Source organism: Lactuca virosa, chromosome 8, assembly GCF_052849685.1.
Source record: "Lactuca virosa cultivar CGN04683 chromosome 8, Lactuca_virosa_CGN04683_v6, whole genome shotgun sequence".
NCBI lineage: Eukaryota > Viridiplantae > Streptophyta > Magnoliopsida > Asterales > Asteraceae > Lactuca > Lactuca virosa.
In genome coordinates this window covers 285,474,817-285,498,703 of record NC_136433.1, presented here as the reverse complement: position 1 = coordinate 285,498,703, position 23,887 = coordinate 285,474,817, and the positions used below count along the sequence as shown (strand labels likewise).

Genomic DNA, 23,887 nt, shown 5'->3' with positions numbered 1-23,887 from the left:
CTATAATAATATAAGTAGATATATAAAAAACGGGGCATAGAAATTTCGAGGCCCTGGGCGATGGGCCCATGCTACCAATCTTGTTTTTTGGTTTGCTGTGGCATGCAGTGACTTAATACCAAACATTTTTTTTCTTCCTATAATAATATAAGTAGATATATAAAAAATGTGGTATAGAAATTTCGAGGCCCTAGGCGATGGCACATGCTACCCCATCCACTGATATGGTGATTCTACCCTGTGTTGGTTATATTAAAGATGGATCAACAAATTAAGTTTGTCTATTGAAAGGTGAACATTGTAAAATTCTATTTTTTTTGGATAAGTTGCAAAGATATATTAGAGTTATCATGTTTTAAATCTGCTCCTTCTTGGGCTTTGATACATTCTCATATTGTAGGTTCTTGTTTACAAATATATGGGTCAAATGCAAGAAAGAACTACATACTTTCATTGATTTAATTTATATATCATAACATCGTACTTTTATTTCATCTTGTTACAAAATTGCATTATGAAAATCTACACTATCATAGCAATGTCATCCAAATAGAAAACAATCTTCAGTGCTATTATTGGGTAGACTTATCAAAAGTATATTTTCTAATAAGAAAAAAATCTAAAATTCAAGGCTATATATAACTCGGTACAGATTTCAAAGTACAATGTCAAAGAAATCGTGAAAATGCAATGTTGTTATTACACTAATACATGAAAATATGTTGTTCTTCCTTGCATTTATCCATCGTTACTTTTGTTTTGGTTTAATGAAAAGCTCTTCCATATTCATTATCTCCTAGATATAATACTTTCCCTATTTTTAAGTTTTGGTTTATCATGCCCGTCCTTTTTCTTAATTAGGTGTTTAAGTTTTTTTTTTAATATATTGTTTCATGACTAACATTGATCTTTACTTTACTTATTTTGTTTCGTTAGGCCATTTTTAGTGCATCGATCAACGATGTATTCAACACACATACTTTACAAGTCGGTCAACAATTCGTGATCACAACTCTTATCCTCCAACTTAACCCTCGGTACCGGTCAACAGGCCTGACATTGAAATTTCAGAGGCCTTGTGCGTAAATTAAAGTGAGGCCCCACAAAAAATTTCTTGTAAATATTATTAAGTAAATTTGATACCCCTAAATTCAAAACTTAAAGTTGCTAACAAACACCTTATATATTCACTACCACAACATCATGTCTTCACTCATTAGTAATAGTAACAAATAAATAAAAAAAGATAAAAGGTAACACAATACTATTTTCTAAACATTGACCTTCAAACATTTTTGGAAGCAAATTCATCTATTACACTTTCGTGATCAATATTCTTAAGAAACTTGTTCTCAATCGAAATCAAAGTCAAAACGTTTAATCTCTCTTGAAACATGGTCGAGCGCAAATAAGATTTTAAAAGCTTCTTTCTACTAATTCAACTGACATAGGAGCAGTCAACAATATTCTATATGCTAGACAAGAAACTGGATAAGTGTTTCTCATTTTTAATAAATTTTGCATTTTGTTAGTTCTATTATGTTCAACTTGTAAATATTTTATGTATCAATTCCATTTTGTTGAATAAACCAGTAGTTTGGATGTCTAAGATATGGGCATTTGCATCCTATTTTCATGATTTTTTGCAACTTGCCTTTAACTCAAAGATATTTAGTGACTTCAACTTTTTTGTTGTGAATAAAAAACCAAAAATGTATTCATATTGTTTGTATTATTCAAACCTTCTCTCCAATGAACTAATAGCTTGATCAATTATGTATTCAAAATATTGAATCCGGAATACCTCTAGATGTGAAATTTCATTTACTAAATGAGAAGCAATAGCTCTCACATAACCCAAAGCCTTCTCAAAACACTATATGAAGTTTTATTTTACGAGAATACTAACACTAAAATCGGAGGCCTCGTGCTACCGCACTTCTCGCACACCTCTAGTTGCCAAATTCTGTCTAATTCAAGTGGATAAGACATTTTGCCTGAACCTTGTAATTTAAGAAACACAATGTCTCACATATACTGTAATAAAAATAATAAAATAACATAGATAAAAAAGTGGAGGTTGCAGAAAAGGTTAGGGAACCAGAGGTCTTATACCATAGTTGCAAAAATAAATAATACTTTTGGGAAACAAATTGACTAGTATTCCTGAAACAAATATTTTTAAGCATTGGATTACATCTGGGCTAGTTTCGATGCGTTTGACCAGCTCGACCCATTTGAAAATTTTATCTAACCCCTTTCCAAATAAATGGGATGAAATTGTCACCTCTAATATAACAGTGATGCATTTAGGCATTTAGTAATTATCTTTTATCTTTTATTAGGCATTTACGCTTCACACATCCACTTTGTTAAGTTAACTACTATAAAAGATATACTTTCTTGTAGTTAGTTTCATAAATCGCTAAACATCAAAATCAAAATCAAGTTTATAATTTATAACAATCATTTACAAGAAATTATGAACTTTATATGATTTCTTGAGAATGTGAATGTTTGTTTGTCAATTATTCTGTTTTGTTTAATTGATTTTTTTTTTCCGAAAAATTGTGGACATTTCCAATTACGTGTACCATGGGGTATAGGCTTGGGCATAACCCCCTTACTATGATGAAGAGCAAAAGACATTCTAAAACTATAAGCACATACCAATTTGTGGTTACAAATTATCCATTGACTTTCAAGTTTTCCTTAGCTCTTCATTTATGGCATTATAAATGAACTAGTTCGTGATCATAACAACCCATCACTTCACTATAACAACCTATCTTTGCATTTAAATTTATTTCTAAACTACACTGAGTTGGGGTTGATAATGGGTAATCTGAGGGGTTTAGTGCTCCATCTCATTTTCGTGTGTGTGTTTCTTGTTGCAACCACATATACTTGTTTGGGTGTTGTAAATGTTAGTGTCATTTGCTCTGGGGAAGAGCGACTTGCTCTTCTCAAGTTCAAACACAGCGTTGAAGATGACTTTATGATGTTGTCATCGTGGGTTGGCAATGACTGTTGCTTTTGGGAAGGAATCTATTGTGACAGTGTAACTGGGACAGTTGTAAGCATTCATCTCAGAGGGGACGGGGGATCTTTTCTTCACCAAGGTAAGTTAGTTGGTAATGAGTTGAACTCTTCTTTGGCAGAGTTGAGGCATCTCAAATACTTGGACTTGAGTGGGAATGATTTTGGAGGAAGCCGGATCCCTGAGTTCATTGGATCCTTCAAACAGCTGACGTACCTCAACCTCTCTCATGCTGGTTTTCAAGGTATTATTCCTCATCGAATTGGAAATCTTTCTACTTTAAAGATTCTTGATCTCAGTTCAAACTATAAGTTGATGACAGATGATATGTCATGGACTTTTGGCCTTTCATTACTTGAACATCTCGACTTGAGTTCAGTAGTTCTTGGCGGAGCACAAAACTGGGAGATTCTTTACACGAATCCTTCGTTAAAAGAGTTAAGTTTGTCATTTTGTGGACTTTTCAATGCTGATGTTAGTCCTTTTCTTAATTCGAGTAGAATACTTCCCAACATCGAACACCTGGATCTTGGCTTCAATACCTTCAAAGGTCCACTCCCTGGCCTTTTCCAGAACATAACATCCCTAGCATTCCTTGATCTTTCCGGCTTTGATCTTAGTTTGGCATGGAACTTTGGAAACCTGCTTAGCATGATCCCTTCTTTATCAGAGCTGCATTTGTCACAGTGTGGGCTCGATAAGACGTTTCTATCTTCTAATCATCTAAATTTCAGTACACTTTCTACCATCCAATACCTGGATCTTTGGGGAAATTCAATTGAAGGCAGATTTCCATCTGTTTTAACAAACATGAGTTCCCTAAGAGTCCTTCACCTTTCAACAAACCTTTTGAATTCATCGGTTCCCGTTATGCCTAACCTTCTAGAGCTTGACCTTTCATTCAACGAGTTTAAGCAAATCGAGGATGTTGGAATCTGGAGACAATGTCACCTGAAAAAATTGAGTGCGTCATACAATCAATTTGGTGTAGAAATTATTGGCTCATCGGAAAACGTATCGGAATGCTCCCAATATGCTTTGGAGATGCTGGATTTACGTGGGAGTTTAAATGGTACAATTCAAGAACCACTTGGAAGACTGGCCAATTTAAGAAGCTTGGATCTTTCGTTCAACGGATTGACAGGTGCAATCCATGAATCTCTAGGAAGACTAAGATTTTTAGAAGTACTAGATCTATCTCATAACAAGTTCACCGGTCCCATTCCCACATTCCTTGGGAAACTTTCTAAACTTGACCTTTCTTTTAATCAGTTGAATGGCTCAATTCCAAAATCTTTTGCAAAATTAGCAGCTTTAACGGATTTAAATCTAGGATCGAATCGGTTAGTGGGCCCCATCCCAGCATCGCTGGGAATGCTTCTTACGTTACAAGCAATTTCGGTGTCTTCAAATTTGCTAAATGGAACTATTCCAGTTTCGATTGGACAACTTGCCAAACTCCGGTCTCTAGATATCTCTAACAATTCTTTAGAAGGCATAGTTTTTGAAGCCCATTTTGCCAATCTTTCGATGTTGCATCTCTTGGATATTTCTTTTAACACCAAGTTAGCATTCAATATTTCACGTGAGTGGATACCTCCATTCCAATTGGTAACTCTTCGGCTCTGTTCTTGCAATATTGGAACTGAATTTCCGCAGTGGCTTCGAAATCAAAGGAAACTTGAGACGTTGGTGTTGTCAAATGCTACAATTGCGGGACCTCTGCCTACATGGTTACGGAAGATGCCCATCATTCCTTTCTTAGATCTCTCTCACAACAAACTCAATGGAACTTTGACAAACCTTCCTGATGGAGGAGATTTTAATGTGCCTGGAGATGAATTTCAACACACATTGTTTCTGGAAAATAACCTTTTCAAAGAGTCAGTTCCAAGGTCATTGTGCACAAGGACATATTTACAATATCTTGATCTTTCGAGAAATAAGTTAACAGGGAAAATTCCCAGGTGTCTCGGGAATCTGGAAAATTTGGAAATCATGGTACTTAGCTCAAACCAGCTCTCTGGTTGCATTCCAAGTTCTTTGGCTCTCAATACTTCATCATTGGTGCGGTTAAGTTTAAATGAAAACAAATTTGTTGGTGAACTTCCTCGAGAATTGGGGAATTTAGGAGGTTTAACTTTCCTAGATTTGGGTGAGAATAAGTTCTCAGGAAATATACCCAAATGGATTGGGAAACAATTTACAAGTTTGATAGTTTTGAGGTTACACAAGAATAACTTCACCGGAGGAATCCCTCGATCATTGTGCAAAATTTCAACTCTTCAGATTTTGGACGTTGCATACAACAATTTAACGAGAACCATCCCTCATTGCCTTGGAAAGGTGAATGCCATGGTTAATAGTAGTCGAGTTCCTTATGACCCTCTTGATCGTGATGAAAATGTGATTCAGGTCATGAAAGGTGTTGATCTAAAATATGGAAGCAATTGGTATATAGTTTTTAACTTGGACCTTTCAAGCAATAAACTTGTTGGAGAAATTCCTGTGGAGCTAACTACACTTTCTAAGTTGGTGGGTCTCAATTTGTCTAATAATCATCTGAGTGGGAATATTCCAGACAGCATTGGAAACTTGACGGCACTATTTTCTCTTGATTTCTCAAACAATGAGTTGACCGGAACGATCCCTCCAAGCATGGCAGCTTTGACTTTTTTGAGCCATCTGAATCTGTCACACAACAACTTGTCGGGACGAATTCCAACAGGCCATCAGTTGCAGACCCTTATTGATGATCCATCAATATATGCTGGGAACAAAGGTCTGTGTGGACCTCCATTGCCAAACAATTGCTCGAATCATCAAGATCCAACAACAACATCAGCTCTCAAGAAGAAATACAAAGCAGCCAATGAGGCGACCAAGGTATGGCTGTTTTACCTGGACATACTGTGTGGTTTTGCAACAGGGTTTTGGGGTGTTATTGGAGTTTTGCTGTTCAAGAAGCAGTGGAGATGGAGGCTTTTCATGTTTGTTGAGAAAACCATGGACAAGATATATGTTGCAGTAGTGGTAAGAGTTGCCAAGATGAGGAGAGGATGAGAAGCAACATAGATAGATCCTCTGAATTGCAATTAATTCTCGGAAAATATGTTATCAATAATTATTTTTCTTTTTTATTATGATATTATTATTGTCCTTTTTTATACTACTATAATTTGAATTCATATTTTTGTGATATTTGTAGTATGGGTGTTGTTTAAATGTGTGAGTTTTGCAACTTTTGCTGGATTTGGTATTTTATATTAGATCATGTTGTTAGACTATACAATATTTGTATTATAAGCTATTGTGGTCCTGACCTGCTACTTCTATTGCACCAACCTGCTGCAACATCCATTGCTTTTCATCTACATGGATGCAAGTAACAATCAGGTAATCAACTCGTTATCTTTTTCTTCATTTATATATTTGATTGAAAAAAATTTATATATACATTTTTTTTTTTTTTTCGTGTGAAGGACGAAGATGGTTGGGTGAAGGGTGAAAGGTTTGGTGTTGGTTGGTGTTTTCGTTCTTCTCTTGTGAATGAAAAATAATAACGTACATGGTTCGTGGTTGCTGTGGTTTTTGGTCTTGTTTTATTTATGGCAAAAAAAAAAATTACTGGCGTGTGTAATTTCATTCAGGGATTTAGCAAGATTTAGTGCACCAGTGGGAGTTTGCGCGTGAAATTTTCTGGCGAAGGGTTTAGAAAGAGAGCTTTTCATGAATATTTGAAGGTGGAACTCTAATCAGTCTCAGCGTGTTTCAAAGAAGTGGAAAATCCAGATGGAAGCTGAGATTGAATGGTTATGCAAAGAGAAGACATAAATCGCAAGATGTTATTGAGTTACAACTTGAACATGGTAGACACATCATTATATGGAATAAATAAATAAATAACTTAAAGCAATCGAGCATAGACAGGTGCAAATGGTTTTGTTGTGTATTATGGTTAGCATAATAAAGATGGGTTTTTATTTAGCCATTTACACTATTAGAAAAAATGATTTTAGCTACAAAATGCCGACTCAATAACGACGGAATAGGATGTCCTAATTTAGTGACGATTTGTGATGAGATAGCTACTAAATAGCGACATAATACAAAGCCGTCGGAAATCCGTCGGTAAACACCGTTCGATTTTTTGGCTGTCGCAAGTCCGTCGCAAACCCATTGTAAAGAATAATTGAAAAACGCAAAAGTCAGGTTCGGACCAATGCTATGAAGATAAAAAGCCCTAACCATCCTGCCAAAATGTCACATCCAAACATCTATCCTAACATATATTACTTATGCTCTTTCTTTATCATTTTTATTATTATTATTAGAAAAAACATCATAAATGGCCTTTGTGGTTTTCCAAAAAAATCATATTCATTCTTTAACTTTTTAGGTTAGGAAGGATGGTCATTATAGTTTTAAATTTTTAATGGATAGTCCTTTTGGCTAAATCCATAACTTTTTTTCAATTAAACCAAAACATCTGAAGGTAAAAGTGTCTTTTCCATACCACAGGGACCATTCTTCAAGGTCTATCTATATTATATTTAATAATTGTTTTTATTAATAAAATAAAATAAAAAATAACCCTACCCCCACCCCTCCCCCCCCCCTTCTAGCACTTCCTCATTTTCACTTACTAGGCAACCATTAAACTGGCCAAGGAATCTCAGACGTCACATTCTCTTCTGACGCTCGATACCTCGCCACCGCTTTCGATGACAACACCGTTCGCGTCCGCCGTTGGGATGTATCCGTTAGCTCACTCGTCAAAACCCTAATTGAACACACAAACTACGTCAATCTTTTGCGTGAATTACAACCCTTGATCGAACATGATTGTCTCTAGTTCTTTTGATGAGACAGTTAGGGTTGGGACGTGAAATTCAACAAATGCTTGAAGGTGCTTCCGACACATTCTGATCTCGTAACTGCTGTGAACGTCAATCACGACGGGACATTAATCGGGTCTGGTAGTTATGATGGATTGTTCAGGATTTGGGATGCATCCACAAGGGATCATCTTCATCTGTGACGTCTCAAAAACAGTAATAAAAATTTTCATTTGAAAGTTCATCAATTCATTCATGAATTGTTCAAAATCAAACACCAAGTTATAATATTCAAAACATCAGAGTACAATTATTCAGAATGCGGAAATCATGAGGGGAGGATGTTGTGCCTTCACGTCGGGCCCTTCCCTTTCGAACCAGAAGTACCTGAGACCATAAACATAAACTGTAAGCACAAAGCTCAGTGAGTTCCCCAAAGTATCACATACCATACATAAGAAAGTGAAACATATGGGCCAAATCATAGTCTTACAATCATTTCCTACCATGGGCCAAATTAGGGGTGTTGATCGGGTAAAATTTTCGGGTTTCGGGTAATTCGGGTTTTTCATGTTAAATACCTGTTACCCCACCCGGATTAAATTTGTGTAATTCGGGTTTGGGTAATTTGGGTAGTAGGTCGGCTTTGGGTAATTCGGTTATTACCCGAAAATAAATATAATGAAGTAAATATGTTGTGCTCTATTAGTCTTATTTATATAAACAAACGAGGCATAAACGAAGTTACTCAAACTTCGAACATTGAGATTTTTTAGTCAATAATACTTGAGATATCAAGTAATCTTTCAAAAAAATAATACCATTTACAAGAAACCAAAATGCAAGAAGCCAATACCCTATTTTCGAAATCATTTACAAGAAAATCACTTACTTTGAAGTTTGAAGTCTAAATCGGTGAGTGTTGGTGATGACCAGTTGAGTTAAGTTTGAAGTCTACTGGAGATGTCTCTTTGTTTTCGTAGGGTTCGATACTTCGATGGAAGACTCAAGAAACAGACAAGGGTTTTTTTTTTTTGAAATAAATGATCGAGTGAAGGTAAAGTTGTAAACAACATATGGATAAGTGTGGATATTATTATTAACCAAAGGGCCCATTATTTTTTTTAAATAAATCGAGTATTTCGGGTATACCCGATACCTTATACATATACCCAATACCCAGTCTAAAAAATTTAGGTAACCCGAATAAATCGAGTATTTCGGGTATACCCGATACCTGATTTACATGAATTCAAACGGGTCGTGTCGGGTAATCGGGTATGGGGTATTCTCAACAGGCCTAGGCCAAATCATGGTATTTCCTTGCAATGCCGAGGGCCGAATCCCGATCTTACATACAAGTGTCAGGGGCCAGATGCTGGTCTTTCATACAATTGTCAGGGGTCATATGCTGGTCTGTCATACAAATGCAGGGGCCAAATCCTGGTCTTTTATGCAAGTATCACAGAGACAACTAGCATTCTACACAACAAAGTAATAAGCCGACATTGGTGCATTCGACCCATGGATCTAGTGAGGAGACTCACCTCACAGACAGATGGGAAAACTGAATAACACGCCGCTCCGAGATTACTCTACCAGTCACCTTAATGAATTCAGTGACAACAATCTCAACATACAGATCAAAATACCTAAAATACCCCTAGACCAAACCCTTGTCAAAATCCAGGTCAAAGTCAACTAAGTCAACCGAGTCGACTCAGTGAGTACGCTGGGCGTAAACAACATATACGTGAGGCGTACCAAGCGTTTGACCAAAAAACAAGGGGCTGATCATGTACGTGCAACATACCCTTTGGTACACCCAGCGTATGCGGCTGCCAACCAACTCAACCCATTAAGTGCTTAATCCTTAAGCACCTTCGCCCGAAATCCTGATCCAGACCCTAAAAGGCGATATTAACTATAAAGTTTCCAACTTTATGGTTTTGCATGGCTATTAAGACCTTAATAACAAAAATCCTAGCTTCTTGACCCATTAAGACAACCTAGACCATGCATGGGAAGAAACCAATGTCCAAAACCCCCCATTTTTATGACTTACCATGCCCCTAAACATCTTAAAGGACAACTCAAACGTCTTGGAGCATTGCATGCTCACAAAGGTCAAGATTTGGGACAAAAGGGACCAACTTTAAGCTAAAACTAGATCTAAAAGAAATGATCATCAAGGTTGGAGATTTATACCTCAAGAATATGCACAAAGGAATGTAGAGAAGGAGTGTAAGGCCATAAAGATGTTTAAATAGGGTCCAAACCCTAAAAATTAGGGTTTGCACCATGGCTACGTACGCCCGATATACTCAAAGTACGCCCAACGTACTCATGCATGGCCAAAATTACGAAAATGCCATTGGGGACCAATTTTGTAAACAGATCACAATCCAATGGTCAAAAGAGAATACCTGAAAAATTATGCATTTTTTGAGTATGAAACGTAGTTTTTTTGGTTCAGTTTTTTAACATGTTTATCATACATATATACATACACGTTATTTATGTGTTAAATGTACACATACATACACATTATTCGTGTGTTAAATGTAGGTTTTTTTTCACTTAACGTTGTATGAGTGTATATGTAATGAAATAATGTATGTGTATATGTGTGTATATGTATGATAAATATGTAAAAAAAACTAAACCAAAAAAAAAGACGTTTAATACACGAAAAATGGATAATAATAATAATAATAATAATAATAATAATAATAATAATAATAATAATAATAATAACAATAATAATGGTAACTGTAACACCCCATTTTTACCATTATTGTATCTTATAATGTAAAACGATTATTAGAAATTCAAAATAGAGATATATCACTTATTAGCCTTAGTACACTAAATCAAAGTCGTAGTAATCGAAAAGGCGAGAGCATGCATATAGAAAACATCCAAATCCGACTTCAATTAAGCAAGTTATGTTTTTTAGCAATTTCAGCAGAGTAGTGTGCAATTCAGAAACCGAATCTGAGATCGGTTGATTGCTACGAAAGACAGTCTAAAGGAGAGTTGAAGATCTCGACCATGCCTATTCGTCGATATAAAGACAGTAGAAAATGGATATCGTATGAGAGACGTATGATTTTTATACGGGCTTTAACAGTCTAAGTCTGTTAAAAATATAGCTTTAAAAATAAAGTGAGAATTAGCCGACAGAGTCTAAATGAAAGTTGTAGATATCCTCGATAGCTACACGTGGATATAAGTACATTGAAAACAGAGCTCATACATAAAAGATATGATTTTTTTAAAGAAATCGGAAATCTTCGCGCGCAGCCACGCGCACAGACAATAGGCCCGGTGTGCCCTGACACTCCAGCAGAATTTCACCACGTGTCACCATACAGGAACTGCCATGTCACCCTCCCCGAAAATGTGTGCGGCGTGCCAGACACCCAGTTTTTTGCTATAAATACCTGCGAGTTTCAGCCTATTTCTCACACACTTCCAACACATTCTCTCTGGATATTTACTTGACTTATGATTTTGGGGTACTCTGATTTATAATTATGGCTTTTTGGAAACTATGTTTTATATGACTTATGAATTCTGATGTGGTTTTAAAAATGAAAATTTTCATCATAATTTTTCGGATATTACAAGTTGGTATCAAAGCCTTGGTTTGAGAGAATTGGATGAACATTCGTGTGATTCCAGAATCAAACTAAGGATCTGAATATCTTAACAATTTTTTTATAAAAGAAGTCGTACGAAAAGGAAAATATGTGATATGTATAGTCAGGCAGAGCTGAGAAAGGAAAGTGATTCCCAAAATATTCATACTGTTATTATTTGCTGATATATGATCTATTAGAAATGCATGCTGGTGTAAGGCTAAGGGTCTTTTCAGAAATTATTAGTTAGAATTGTATGATATTTAGGATGCCCTGTAGCCTTAAGGATGACTTTTATGTGCTACTTGAAGCCTGTACAGATATCATATAATTACTAAGTGTATGCTTTAGAGTTATACATGACTAGGATTCTATAGCCTTAGAATACTTAGTTCAACCTTACTTCATGTTCCTTGTTTATTTGTGGGCTTATGGTAGAATTATTTATTCGACTAACTATCCAATCTTGGATTATGTACAACTTGCATACACGAGGCAACCGTTGATATTAGGAAAATACTTCTGATAATACAAGAATGCGGGCAGGAGAAATCCTAGAGAAAAGTCTAAGAGAATTAGTGATCATGTCCTTGTAACACTAAGTGTGTGAGAAAGGCCTACTAATAGAAGAGTCTGGTGACTTAGGAACCTTGAAACAATTATTGGATCTAGTATGGATAGGTGTGGTGTAACATCCCAAAATAGTCATAAAATTTTTATTTTAAAATTCATTAATTCCATACATCAGATGTCTCAAAATCAACCACAATACAGTATATCAAATCATCAGAGTATAAGTAGTCATAAAAGCATAAGCATGAGGGGGGATGTTGTGTGATCATGCATGACCCTTCCTTTTCGAACTAGAAGTACCTAAAAATTTTATACCCCAAAACCGTTAGCACAAAGCTTAGTGAGTTCACCAAAATACCAAATATCATACACACAATTGCCATGGGCTACCCCCATGGTATTTTCCATGGAATTCCATAGGCTACCCCCAGGGTCTTATAACCAAGTGTTATGGGCTACCCCCATGGTCTTTTCCTGGAATGCCATAGCCTACCCTTAGGGTCTTACAACCAAGTGCCATAGGCTACCCCCATGGTCTTTCATGCAATTGCCATGGGCTATCCCCATGGTCTTTCATACAAATGTCACGGGCTACCCTCGGGGGTCTTCTATGCTAGTATCAAAAAGACAACTGGCATCCTACACAATCTAGTGGGCCGACATTAGTACCTTCAGCCCATAAGTATAGTGAGAAGACTCACCTATCAGACGATGATTGACTAATACCGCTTCTACTGTCGAGAGTATGGTTGATATATACCACCTATACAGTTATACAAGGTAAACCCTTAGCTCACCTTCCAAAACTAGGGGTTTGACCAAAGTCAACTCAAGCCAAAAGTCAATGGTAAAAGTTGACTTCAGTTGACTTGCCACATCGTGGCCATCCTTGACAACACCGTGGCCCACAAAAGACAAAACAAACACTAAAACCCCAGTCACCACATCGTGGCAACCTAGGGCTACACCGTGGGCACTAGGTTCAAAACAGCTTAATGGGTTAAATCGATTCCTTTGATTCTAAGAGCCACAACGCTCATATCTTCTCCTTTTTATGGTCTAGGTGGATAAAGTTTTTAACTTTATCCCTTAAGACTCTCCAAGAGATCAAGATCTCCAACCCTAGGTCCAAAAGGCAAAGCATATCATGGACTTAATCATTATGCACTTAATCTCAAAAATTCCAAGTCCATCAACTCCAGAAGAGTTTCCTACATCGAAACTAACCTAAATGTTGGTGCTTTATAGACATGAATGTCCAATGCATCTCCTGAGCTCATACTAGGTCAAAATGAGGATTATGACCAAAATACCATGCATGGTTCAAGCAATCAACCATACTTCAGATCCACACCATTTTTCACTCCAAATAACCTATAGATTCATAGAGTTGTAACCTTTATGGGATCTCACCATCCCAAATAACAAGAACATGGAGAAAATGGGACAAAACTCAAGATCTAACACCCTAATAACATAAAGGTGGAGTCTTGAACACTTACAAAGGTCCAGAAATGTGCTAGGAAGAGAAATGGGAACTTGCTTGATGGTCCTTAGCTTACTCCTTCTTGTTTCTTCCTTCAAAATCTCCTAAAAGCACCCAAGAGAGCTTCAACAATGGAGGAAAAGGAATTAGGGTTTCTTTAGAGTTAAAGAGGGTGGTGGAGGCTGAGGGTGAGCAAACCGTAGCCTCCTTGTTCCTTTAAATAGGGTGTAAAACCCAGAAAATTAGGGTTTAAGACATCAATGACGACCATGCCATGTCATATACCTGCCACGCCGTGGAAAGTCAAAAGAAACTAGTGACCAAAAATGTCTCGCCCCGTCGTGGCGATCCTTCCCTACTATGTTGCAACTCCCAAAAGACAAACTTTATTAAAATAAGATGTACCTATAGATTAGGATGTTACAAATCTCCCCCACTTGAATCAGACTTTGTCCTCGAAGTTCACTGCTGTAAATAAATCCACGTAGTGCTCTCTCATCTCCTCCTCAGGATCCTACGTCTACTCTGAACCCTTTCGGTGTTGCTATCGCACCTTTACTAAGCCCATCACCTTGTTGCCCAAGGTCTTCTGTATTACATAGTTCAGGCGCTCATCTATCGGAATATCATCTAATGGTACCATTATGAAATCGTCAGCTAGGCACCTTCGCAACTAAGAGACGTGGAATGTGTTGTGGATATTGATGAGCTCATCACCCAGGTCCAATCGATATGCAACCTTATCCACCCGGGAAATAATCCTGAAGGGAACAATTTATCAGGGGCCCAACTTGCCCCGCTTCTGGAACTGGATGACACCTTTCCATGGTGACACCTTCAGAAGCACATAATCTCCCACCTAAAACTCGAGGTCTGATCGTCGCCAGTGAGCATAACTCTTCTGGCGACTCTGTGTGTTATGCAGTCAACCTTACACCTGTTGAATCAACTTAGTGGTCTTGAGTACCACCTCGGTACTCCCCATAACCCGATGCCCGACCTCACCCCAATAAACCGGGGTCCGAAATTTCCTCCCATAAAGCATCTCGAAGGGTGGCCGGTCGATACTGTCGTGGTAACTATTGTTGTAGGAGAACTCATCCAGTGGAAGATAAGTATCCCAACTCCCGCAAAAATCCAGTACACACGCCCTGAGCATATCCTCGAGTGTTTGAATAGTCCGCTCACTCTATCCATCAGTCTGGGGGTGGCATATTGTGCTGAAAAGCAGATGAGTTCCCAACTCCTCCTGAAATTTCCTCCAAAACCTGGAGGTGAACCGAACATCTCGATCTGAAACCACCGAAACTAGCACTCCGTACCGAACCACCACCTCCCATATGTAGAGGTCAATCAATTTCTCGGCAGAATTACTCTCAACAATAGGTCTAAAAGGATCACTCTTGGTCAATGTATCCATTATAAACCAAATAGAATTACCCCACGTGCCATCCTCAACAACTTTGTGATAAAATCCATGGTGACCTCCTACCATTTCCACATGGGAATAGGTAAGGATGTATCTTGCCATGGGGTCTTTGATGCTCGGCCTTGACTTTCCGACAAGTCAAGCACCGTTACACAAAACATGCTACCTCCATCATCATACATGGCCATCAGTAACTTACCTCAAATCCCCATACATATTTGTGGCCCCTAGGTGGATCGAAAATTTTGACTTATGAGTCTCCTCCAGTAGTGTCTATCTAACCCCACCAGCAACTGGCACCCAAGCCATACCCACTGAGTCAAAAACCCCCGACTATCCCATGAAAAATAAAGGAATCTAACCCCTGATTTGCTCTGTCTTCTAATTTTCCCTCTTCAATTCTTCCACATATTCTTTCTTGATCATATCCAATAGGGGATAAACAATAACCATCCTCAAACACAGATCCCTGATGGGTGTACTTGATGGGTTTTGAGCATTCTAACACTCCTATGGTGTACATGCAACCCTAGAAACCTTGGATCGATGTTTTACTATGATACATGCAAATTTGATTTCCAAGGTTCATAACCTATCTAGCATAGCATGGGGAACTTTTAAACATAAATGCTAGTTATAGAACATACCTTATGTTGTTTGGATTCCTTGAAAACCTTGTGAGCCTAGCACCTCAATTGTGATGCCTCAAATGTCTCACACAACAACACAATACTTGGAATAACCTTGAGAGAAGTTCACTAACACCTCAAAATCGGCTAGCCCTCTTTCTTGCTTGTACAAGTGCCGATTTTGCTAGTCTAGGGGTCCTTTTATAGTTGTGACACAATTAGAGTTACACCATGTAAACCCTAATTGTCATGGCTTTCCATATTCCATGATCCATGGGTTTGTAACCTCCATGGACTATCCATGGAGCACCTTATGAGTTTTAGCCCAATCCAACAAACCATGGATCATTAGCCCACTATACAAGAATAGATGATTTACACAATCAACCCTATATATTTAATTAGTCTCTTTTTAATCACTTAATTAATTCCAAATTAATTCTTTGATCAATACTAATTAAATAATATTATTAATATATTAGAACTTATAATATATTAATAAACCTTAAGTGTCCTTTCTCTCATTTTGGTCTATCCAAGCATTGCAATGCCATGCAACCCAAATGGACCATGTCGGGTCGGGTCAAGTACATACCAAATATAGTTATGGACTTAGACACTATATCCAACAGTCTCCCACTTGGATAAGTCTAATAACTATAGTTGCAGATATGACTTCAGAACCCAACTAGCAATCGTAGCTCTTTCAAGGTCTCGCAGAACTGAGATGATGATGATACGCCATTTAAGATAAGTGATCATATAATTCTCTACTCTTAAGATATCAGTCGGACAAATACATGGAACATGATCTTACTTATTGTCTAGCATTTGTTTCTCGATCTCTAATCTGTTTAACATAGAACTAAATTGAACACATCAATTAGGTTCTGACCGGGCCCGGTACATAGGTCAAAAAAAAATCATCGAGGGGCCCAAATATCGCTTCTAATCCTGGAAGGAACAGATAAACTTCGACTTATATGCTTGTACTGACTACTTGTTGAATTATGCACAAAAGCACGTTTTATAACATCGAGTTACCAATGCGTTTTCGTACAATCAATGTATAACCAACTCATAGTCAACAACTCATATCTCTAGGTTTGAAGATTTATATGATATTACCGTATCACGATCACTCGAGATAAATTCCATGAAGTGATACAAGTGAGCGTGGGTTGAGTCCAATACTCAGGCCTTTTGAGCACTCATCAATGTTGCAGCAACCATTGCTATCTCTAATACACCTTAGACAATCTACAAACCCAATTCATGTCAGTCTTAATTCAATGCCTACTTCCAAAGTATGACTGAATGTGGAGAGTTTGAATAATATAATTATTCTGGAAGTCAAAACATGCAAAGTTGAAACAATAGTAAACTATTAACATAAGATAGTAACACTTTACTCATAAATAAATAACAACTTTTATTTAATCATCAAATGTCAATTACATTTTACAAGTTTCAAAACTATCTAATTATTAAAACTAATATCATCCTTCAGCATGATGCGCCTCGCATGGTGTAAATGCTTAACCCTACTCAGTCCCTTCGTGAGGGGATCTGTTGGGTTCTCATCTGATGATACCCTCTTTGCCACGAAGAGTCCTTCTTTTATTCGATGTCTAATGAAATGGTATTTTCTGTCAATGTGTCTGGATCTCCCGTGATCCCTTGGTTCCTTAGCTAAAGCAACCGCACTTTCGCTGTCACAGAAAATTTCCATTGGCTCTTTTATAGCTGGTACAACTCCAAGGTCTCCAATGAAGTTCTTTAGCCATATTGCCTCTTTTGCTGCCTCGCTTGCTGCTATATACTCTGATTCGCGAGTTGAATCAGCTACAGTCTCTTGCTTGGAACTTTTCTAAGTAATTGCTCCTCCATTTAGGATAAAGACCCAGCCTGAATGAGAGCGGAAATTATCCCTATCAGTCTGAAAGCTAGCATCGCTATACCCTGTCACTCTCAAGTCATCACTGCCACCAAGGGTAAGGACCCAGTCCTTAGTCCTTCGCAGATACTTGAGAATGTTCTTTACCGCAGTCCAGTGAGCCTTGCTAGGGTTCCCTTGATATCTACTGACCATGCTCAAGGCAAAGGCCACATCATGGCGAGTACAAGTCATAGCATACATGATCGAGCCCACAGCGGAAGCATATGGTACAAGACTCATCTCAGCTATCTCAACCTCTACTCGGACTCTAAGTCTTACTCAGTTTGGCGTTACTCTGGATCGGTAATTCTCTTTTCTTGGAATTCTGCATGCTGAACCTATTTAGCACCTTATCCAAGTAAGTAATATGACTAAGTCCAATTAGTCTCTTACTTCTGTCTCTCAAAATCCTTATCCCTAGGATATAGGCAACTTCCCCAAGGTCCTTCATAGCGAAACACTTCCCAAGCCAGGACTTAACCTCCTGAAAGGTTGGGATGTCATTTCCTATGAGTAGTATGTCATCCACATACAACACCAAAAAGCTAACTATACTCCAACTAGCCCTAACATATACACAGGACTCATCCTCGCTCCTCGAAAAGCCAAACTCTTTGACTTTCTCATCGAAGCAAAGATTCCATCTGCGAGGTGCTTGCTTTAATCCATAGATGGATTTATCAAGCTTACACACTCTATTAGGGTACTCTGTACTGACAAAACCCTCTGGCTGACTCATGTAAACATCCTCAGCCAACTTTCCATTAAGGAAAGCAGTTTTGACATCCATTTGCCATATTTCATAGTCATGAAATGCAACAATGGCTAGCATAAGCCTAATAGACTTAATATTTGCTACTGGTGAAAAGGTCTCATCATAATCAACTCCCGGAGTTAGTGAAAATCCCTTTGCAACCAGTCGCGCCTTATAAGTGTGTACATTACCATCCATGTCGGTCTTCTTCTTGAAGATCCATTTGCACCCGACTGTCTTACTACCTGGTACATTGTCAACCAAGTTCCAAACTTGATTGTCATACATGGACTGTATCTCGCTGTCCATAGCCTCTTTCCATTTAGCAGCCTCAGGGCCTGCCATGGCTTCCGTGTAGCTGTTAGGTTCATCCAGACTTACCAGTGTACTGTCACTGATAAGCGTATCACCTTCCGCAGTAATATGGAAACCATAGTAATTCTCAGGTGCATTCCTAACTCTCGTGGAACGCCTTAGAGGTATGGGCTCGTCATTCGGATCAACAGGAGTTTCCTCCTCAGGTTGATTGCTCCGGTTTGAGGTTCCTTCACCACTTGACTCTTGAATTTCTTCAAGGTCAATTTGCCTCCCACTGTTTCCTTGGCTTATGAATTCTCTCTCTCGAAAGACTCCTCTCCTTGCTACAAAGACCACATTATCACTGGGTCTGTAGAAGAGGTAACCAAAGGATCTTTATGGGTAGCCGATGAAAATACACCTCTCACTTCGAGGTTCGAGCTTATCGTGAGTCTCATGCCTCACGAAAGCCTCGCAACCCCAAATCTTGATGTGGTCCAAATTGGGAACTTTCCCAGTCCACATCTCATGAGGTTTTTTGGCAACCTTTTTAGTAGGGACTAGATTAAGGATATGGGCGGCAGTCTCTAAGGCATACCCCCAGAATGAGATTGGTAACGAAGCTCGACTCTTCATGGAACGAACCATGTCCAACAAGGTTCGATTACACCTCTCAGCCACACCATTCAGCTGTGGTGTCCTAGGAGGTGTCAATTGTGAGACAATCCCACATTCCTTAAGATAGTCAAGGAACTCGATACTAAGATACTCTCCTCCCCGATCGGATCGGAGCATCTTGATGTTCCTGCCCAGTTGATTCTCCACTTCCTGCTTAAACTCTTTGAACTTTTCAAAGGTTTCTGACTTATGCTTGATTAAGTAGATATATCCATATCTACTATAATCATTAGTAAAAGTCACATAATAGCGATTAGCATCTCTTGTGGCGGTTTTGAAGGGTCCACACACATCAGTGTGTATGAGGTCCAACACACCCTCACCCCTCTCATAAGTACCAGTGAAGGGTGACTTTGTCATTTTTACAAGTAAACAAGACTCACAACTATCATCCGACTTTAGGTCAAATGATTCCAAAACTCCAGCCTTTTGGAGTTGGCCCATGCACTTCTTGTTAACATGTCCAAGACGACAATGCCACAAGTATGCTTTGTCTAAACTATTTGAAGAATCAATACACAACACATTATTTCCTAGTTTATCTACAACATTCACAACTTCATATACACCATCACAAGGTAATGCTTTAAAGTAAAATACATCATTGTAATAAACATTAATAGCACCATTATCATTATCAAATGAAAAAGTAAACCCTTGTTTGTACAAGCCATGAAAGGAAATAATATTTCTCGCCATTTCAGACGAGTAAAAACATTTATTCAAATCTAACATTAACCCATTATTAAGCAATAAAGAATAAAGTCCTATCTTGGTAACAGGTGATGCTTTCCTATTCCGCATGATTAAGCTTATCTTCCCGTGCTCCACTTTCTCACTTCTTCTTAGGCCCTGCAAATCAGTACAAATGTGAATACCAAAACATGTATAAAGCACCCCAAGAATTAGTATGCAATGAGTTCTTAGAAAATATAGTGTAAATACCTGCATGGGTGGGTTTAACTTTCCCATCCTTTACATCCTGCAAGTATTTGGGGCTGCTTCGCTTCCAGTACCCCTTTTCCTGGAAGTAGAAGCACTGTGCTTCCTTTGGGTTTGAAGAAGGAGGAATGGAACCTTTCTTGGTTCCACTTGAAGAGGAGCCATCAAGAGACTTTCCCTTGGTACTCTTAGAAGGGGTCTTCCTCTTTTTCCCCTTTCCTTGCCCAATTGCTAGGACAGGAGCAGTAATAGGAGTAGGAGTAACAGCTGATTTACTTTTAAGACCACTTTTAGCGGTCCTTAAAAGTCCTTGAAGCTTACTTAGTGTGATTTCCTCCTTGTTCAAATGATAAGTCATACGAAACTGATCATAACTTGGAGGTAAGGAATGGAGAATAATGTCAATCGCCATGTCCTTAGGGAAATCCACATTATGCTTCAATAACCGGTCCACGAACCTTTGCATTTTCTGCAAGTGACCGGTGATGGATTCTCCGTCTTTCATCCTAGTTGTTATCATGGAGGAAATGATTTCATACCTTTCCTGACGAGCACTCTGATGGTACCTATCCATCAGATCCTGGTGCATCTCAAAAGGCTAGAAATCTTCATAGGATTTCTGGAGTTCTACTGTCATGGTGGCCAACATGATGCAAGACACCTTAGTGGCATCTTTCTCATGGGTAGTGTTCTCAGCAATCTCCTCAGGAGTATCATTTGACTCATCGTTAACCTTTAGCTCCTTATCGAGGACATACTCTTTGCCCTCATAGCGAGTAATCATTCTGATGTTCCTAATCCATTCATTGAAATTGAAACCATCAAAAGTGACATTCCCACACAAGTTCATTAGGGAAAAGGAGCCTGTAGGGTTTAAGCCACTAGCAGTGTTGGAAGACATCTGAAAGAAAGAAAGACGTTTTATTAGATAAAGAGTCCTCAATAAGTCACCCAAAATGAAATATTAAGGCTAGGACCCAACAAACTATTTATAGTTGGAAGAGGGATGCCGTAATCCAAGCTATAAAATATTTGAAGGTAGGTAAATGACGATTTACCAATTTCCACCACAAAAATGAAATAGATTATTAAGTTTTATTGGATTTGAAATCCCTAGATCTTTTGAGATACATTGAACTTTCAATGGCATGTTTGAATCTCGATTGTGCCCTCTCAAGTTTGTGACTGCGATGCCGAGGATCACAAACAAGGTGTGAATAACCATGCAAATTGACTTGGTACCCTTAACTTTTATCACCTAATCGATGTGCCGGTTAACCACACACGCTCCACCGATCTATGATAAAATTAAGTTACCCTTTTCCACCCTTACTAGTCCTTGTTAGTGTGCCAGTTAACCACACGCGCTCCACTAATGACTTGGTAAGGTACAAAGTGTAATTTCATGGGCTAGCACCTATTTCACATTTTTCCTAAAGTAACTAAGATAGGGAATTATTAAAGTATAGTTACTTTATAATTTCATTATACTTTTAATGAGGATTAAGGTCTTATCCTACCCGTTCGGCTAATGACCCTCCACCAGTTAACGAAGCGGTGGGTGAGAGTGAACACCCATTAAGCTGCCATTTTATAGGCAACAACCTTATACCCCCCTTATAGACCGACTTCGTGAATGAGGCCTACTAACGGTAAGACTGACTTATTCTTATACATATCTATATTTAAACTTTTAATATAGTAATAGTATTAGGGTTGGATTTTAAACTTTTAAAACTCTAGGGTTCAATTTGGAATTAAAGTATTAGGGTGTAAGACTTTACAAATTCCAAAACTTGAGGGCAAGTATTGAAACAATTCAAGACTTTTCATTTCATAACTTATGAGTTTAATGGTCCATTAAAATGAAGACTTCATTTTATGTAACCTCTTATTCTTTAATGACACTTTTAAAGAAGTGACTTTTGGTTATCCATAACGTGAGGACAAGTTATGGACTCCATCATTAGGCATTAAGATCAAGAATCATATTAACAAGCAAGTTACACATAATTCCTATGATCTTCTAAAACTCATAAGAACATGAACATTCATATCAAAATTTCAAGAATCATATTAACACATATAAAACATGAAAATTTGATATTAGCCATTGTAAATGGATTAGCATAAACATTACACTATCTAAAACAAGTTTTAAAACACCAAAACAGTTTAGGGTAATGTTTCTAGTCCATTTCCAACAGCAAAACTCGAAAATCTGCATTCAGGGGCTCCTACTCGTCGAGTGCAAGAACCTACTCGACGAGTAGGATAAATTAACTCATGGACTCGTCGAGTCCCCCCATGGACTCAACGAGTTCATGCTGCAGAATGCAGAAAACTGAGTTTTTTTCAACAAGTTTGCATCAAGTATCAAACAAATAAGCCTAGGCTCTAATACCACTGATGGGTTCTGAGCATTCTAACACTCCTATGGTGTACATGCAACCCTAGAAACCTTGGATCTATGTTTTACTATGATACATGCAAATTTGATTTCCAAGGTTCATAACCTATCTAGCATAGCATGGGGAACTTTTAAACATAAATCCTAGTTGTAGAACATACCTTATGTTGTTTGGATTCCTTGAAAACCTTGTGAGCCTAGCACCTCAAGTGTGATGCCTCAAATGTCCCACACAACACCACAATACTTGGAATAACCTTGAGAGAAGTTCACTAACACCTCAAAATCGGCTAGCCCTCTTTCTTGCTTGTACAAGTGCCGATTTTGCTAGTCTAGGGGTCCTTTTATAGTTGTGACACAATTAGGGTTACACCATGTAAACCCTAATTGTCATGGCTTTCCATATTCCATGATCCATGGGTTTGTAACCTCCATGGACTATCCATGGAGCACCTTATGGGTTTTAGCCCAATCCAACAAACCATGGATCATTAGCCCACTATACAAGAATAGATGATTTACACAATCAACCCCATATATTTAATTAGTCTCTTTTTGATCATTTAATTAATTCCAAATTAATTCTTTGATTAATACTAATTAAATAATATTATTAATATATTAGAACTTATAATATATTATTAAACTTTAAGTGTCCTTTCTCTCATTTTGGTCTATCCAAGCATTGCAATGCCATGCAACCCAAATGGACCATGTCGGGTCGGGTCAAGTACATACCAAATATAGTTATGGACTTAGACACTATATCCAATAGAACTCACGGCCTCATGAGTCAAGGCATCGGCCACAACATTGGCCTTCCTTGGATGATACAAAATCATACAATCATAGTCCTTCACCACATCCAACCACCTCCAATGCCTCATATTCAGGTTCAGCTGATCCATCAAGTATCTCAGGCTATTGTGGTCAGTGTAAATGGAACACCTGACCCCATACAAATAGTGCTTCCAAATCTTGAGGGTAAACACCATAGCCCCCAACTACAGATCGTGCGTAGGGTATTTTGCCTCATGAGGCTTTAGCTGCCTTGAAGTGTAAGCAATCACATGACCCCTCTGCATGAGCACTGCACCCAGTCCTGAAATCGATGTATCATAATAAACCACGAAATCATCCATTCCCTCTAGAAGAGTGAGAATCAGAGCCTCGCACAACCTCTGTCTCAGCTTCTCAAAAGATGTCTGCTGATCAGCCCCCCATCAGA

At 38.1% G+C, this 23,887-nt stretch overlaps 1 protein-coding gene across 1 annotated transcript; it reads left to right on the top strand.

Moving 5' to 3' along the window:
• The first annotated feature begins 2,836 nt into the window (after positions 1–2,836).
• Positions 2,837–6,153, top strand: LOC145133384 (uncharacterized). Its single transcript, XM_079068327.1, has one exon. It carries the CDS (start codon positions 2,837–2,839, stop codon positions 6,101–6,103), a length of 3,267 nt encoding a protein of 1,088 aa, XP_078924453.1. The 3' UTR covers positions 6,104–6,153.
• Positions 6,154–23,887: the final 17,734 nt, after the last annotated feature.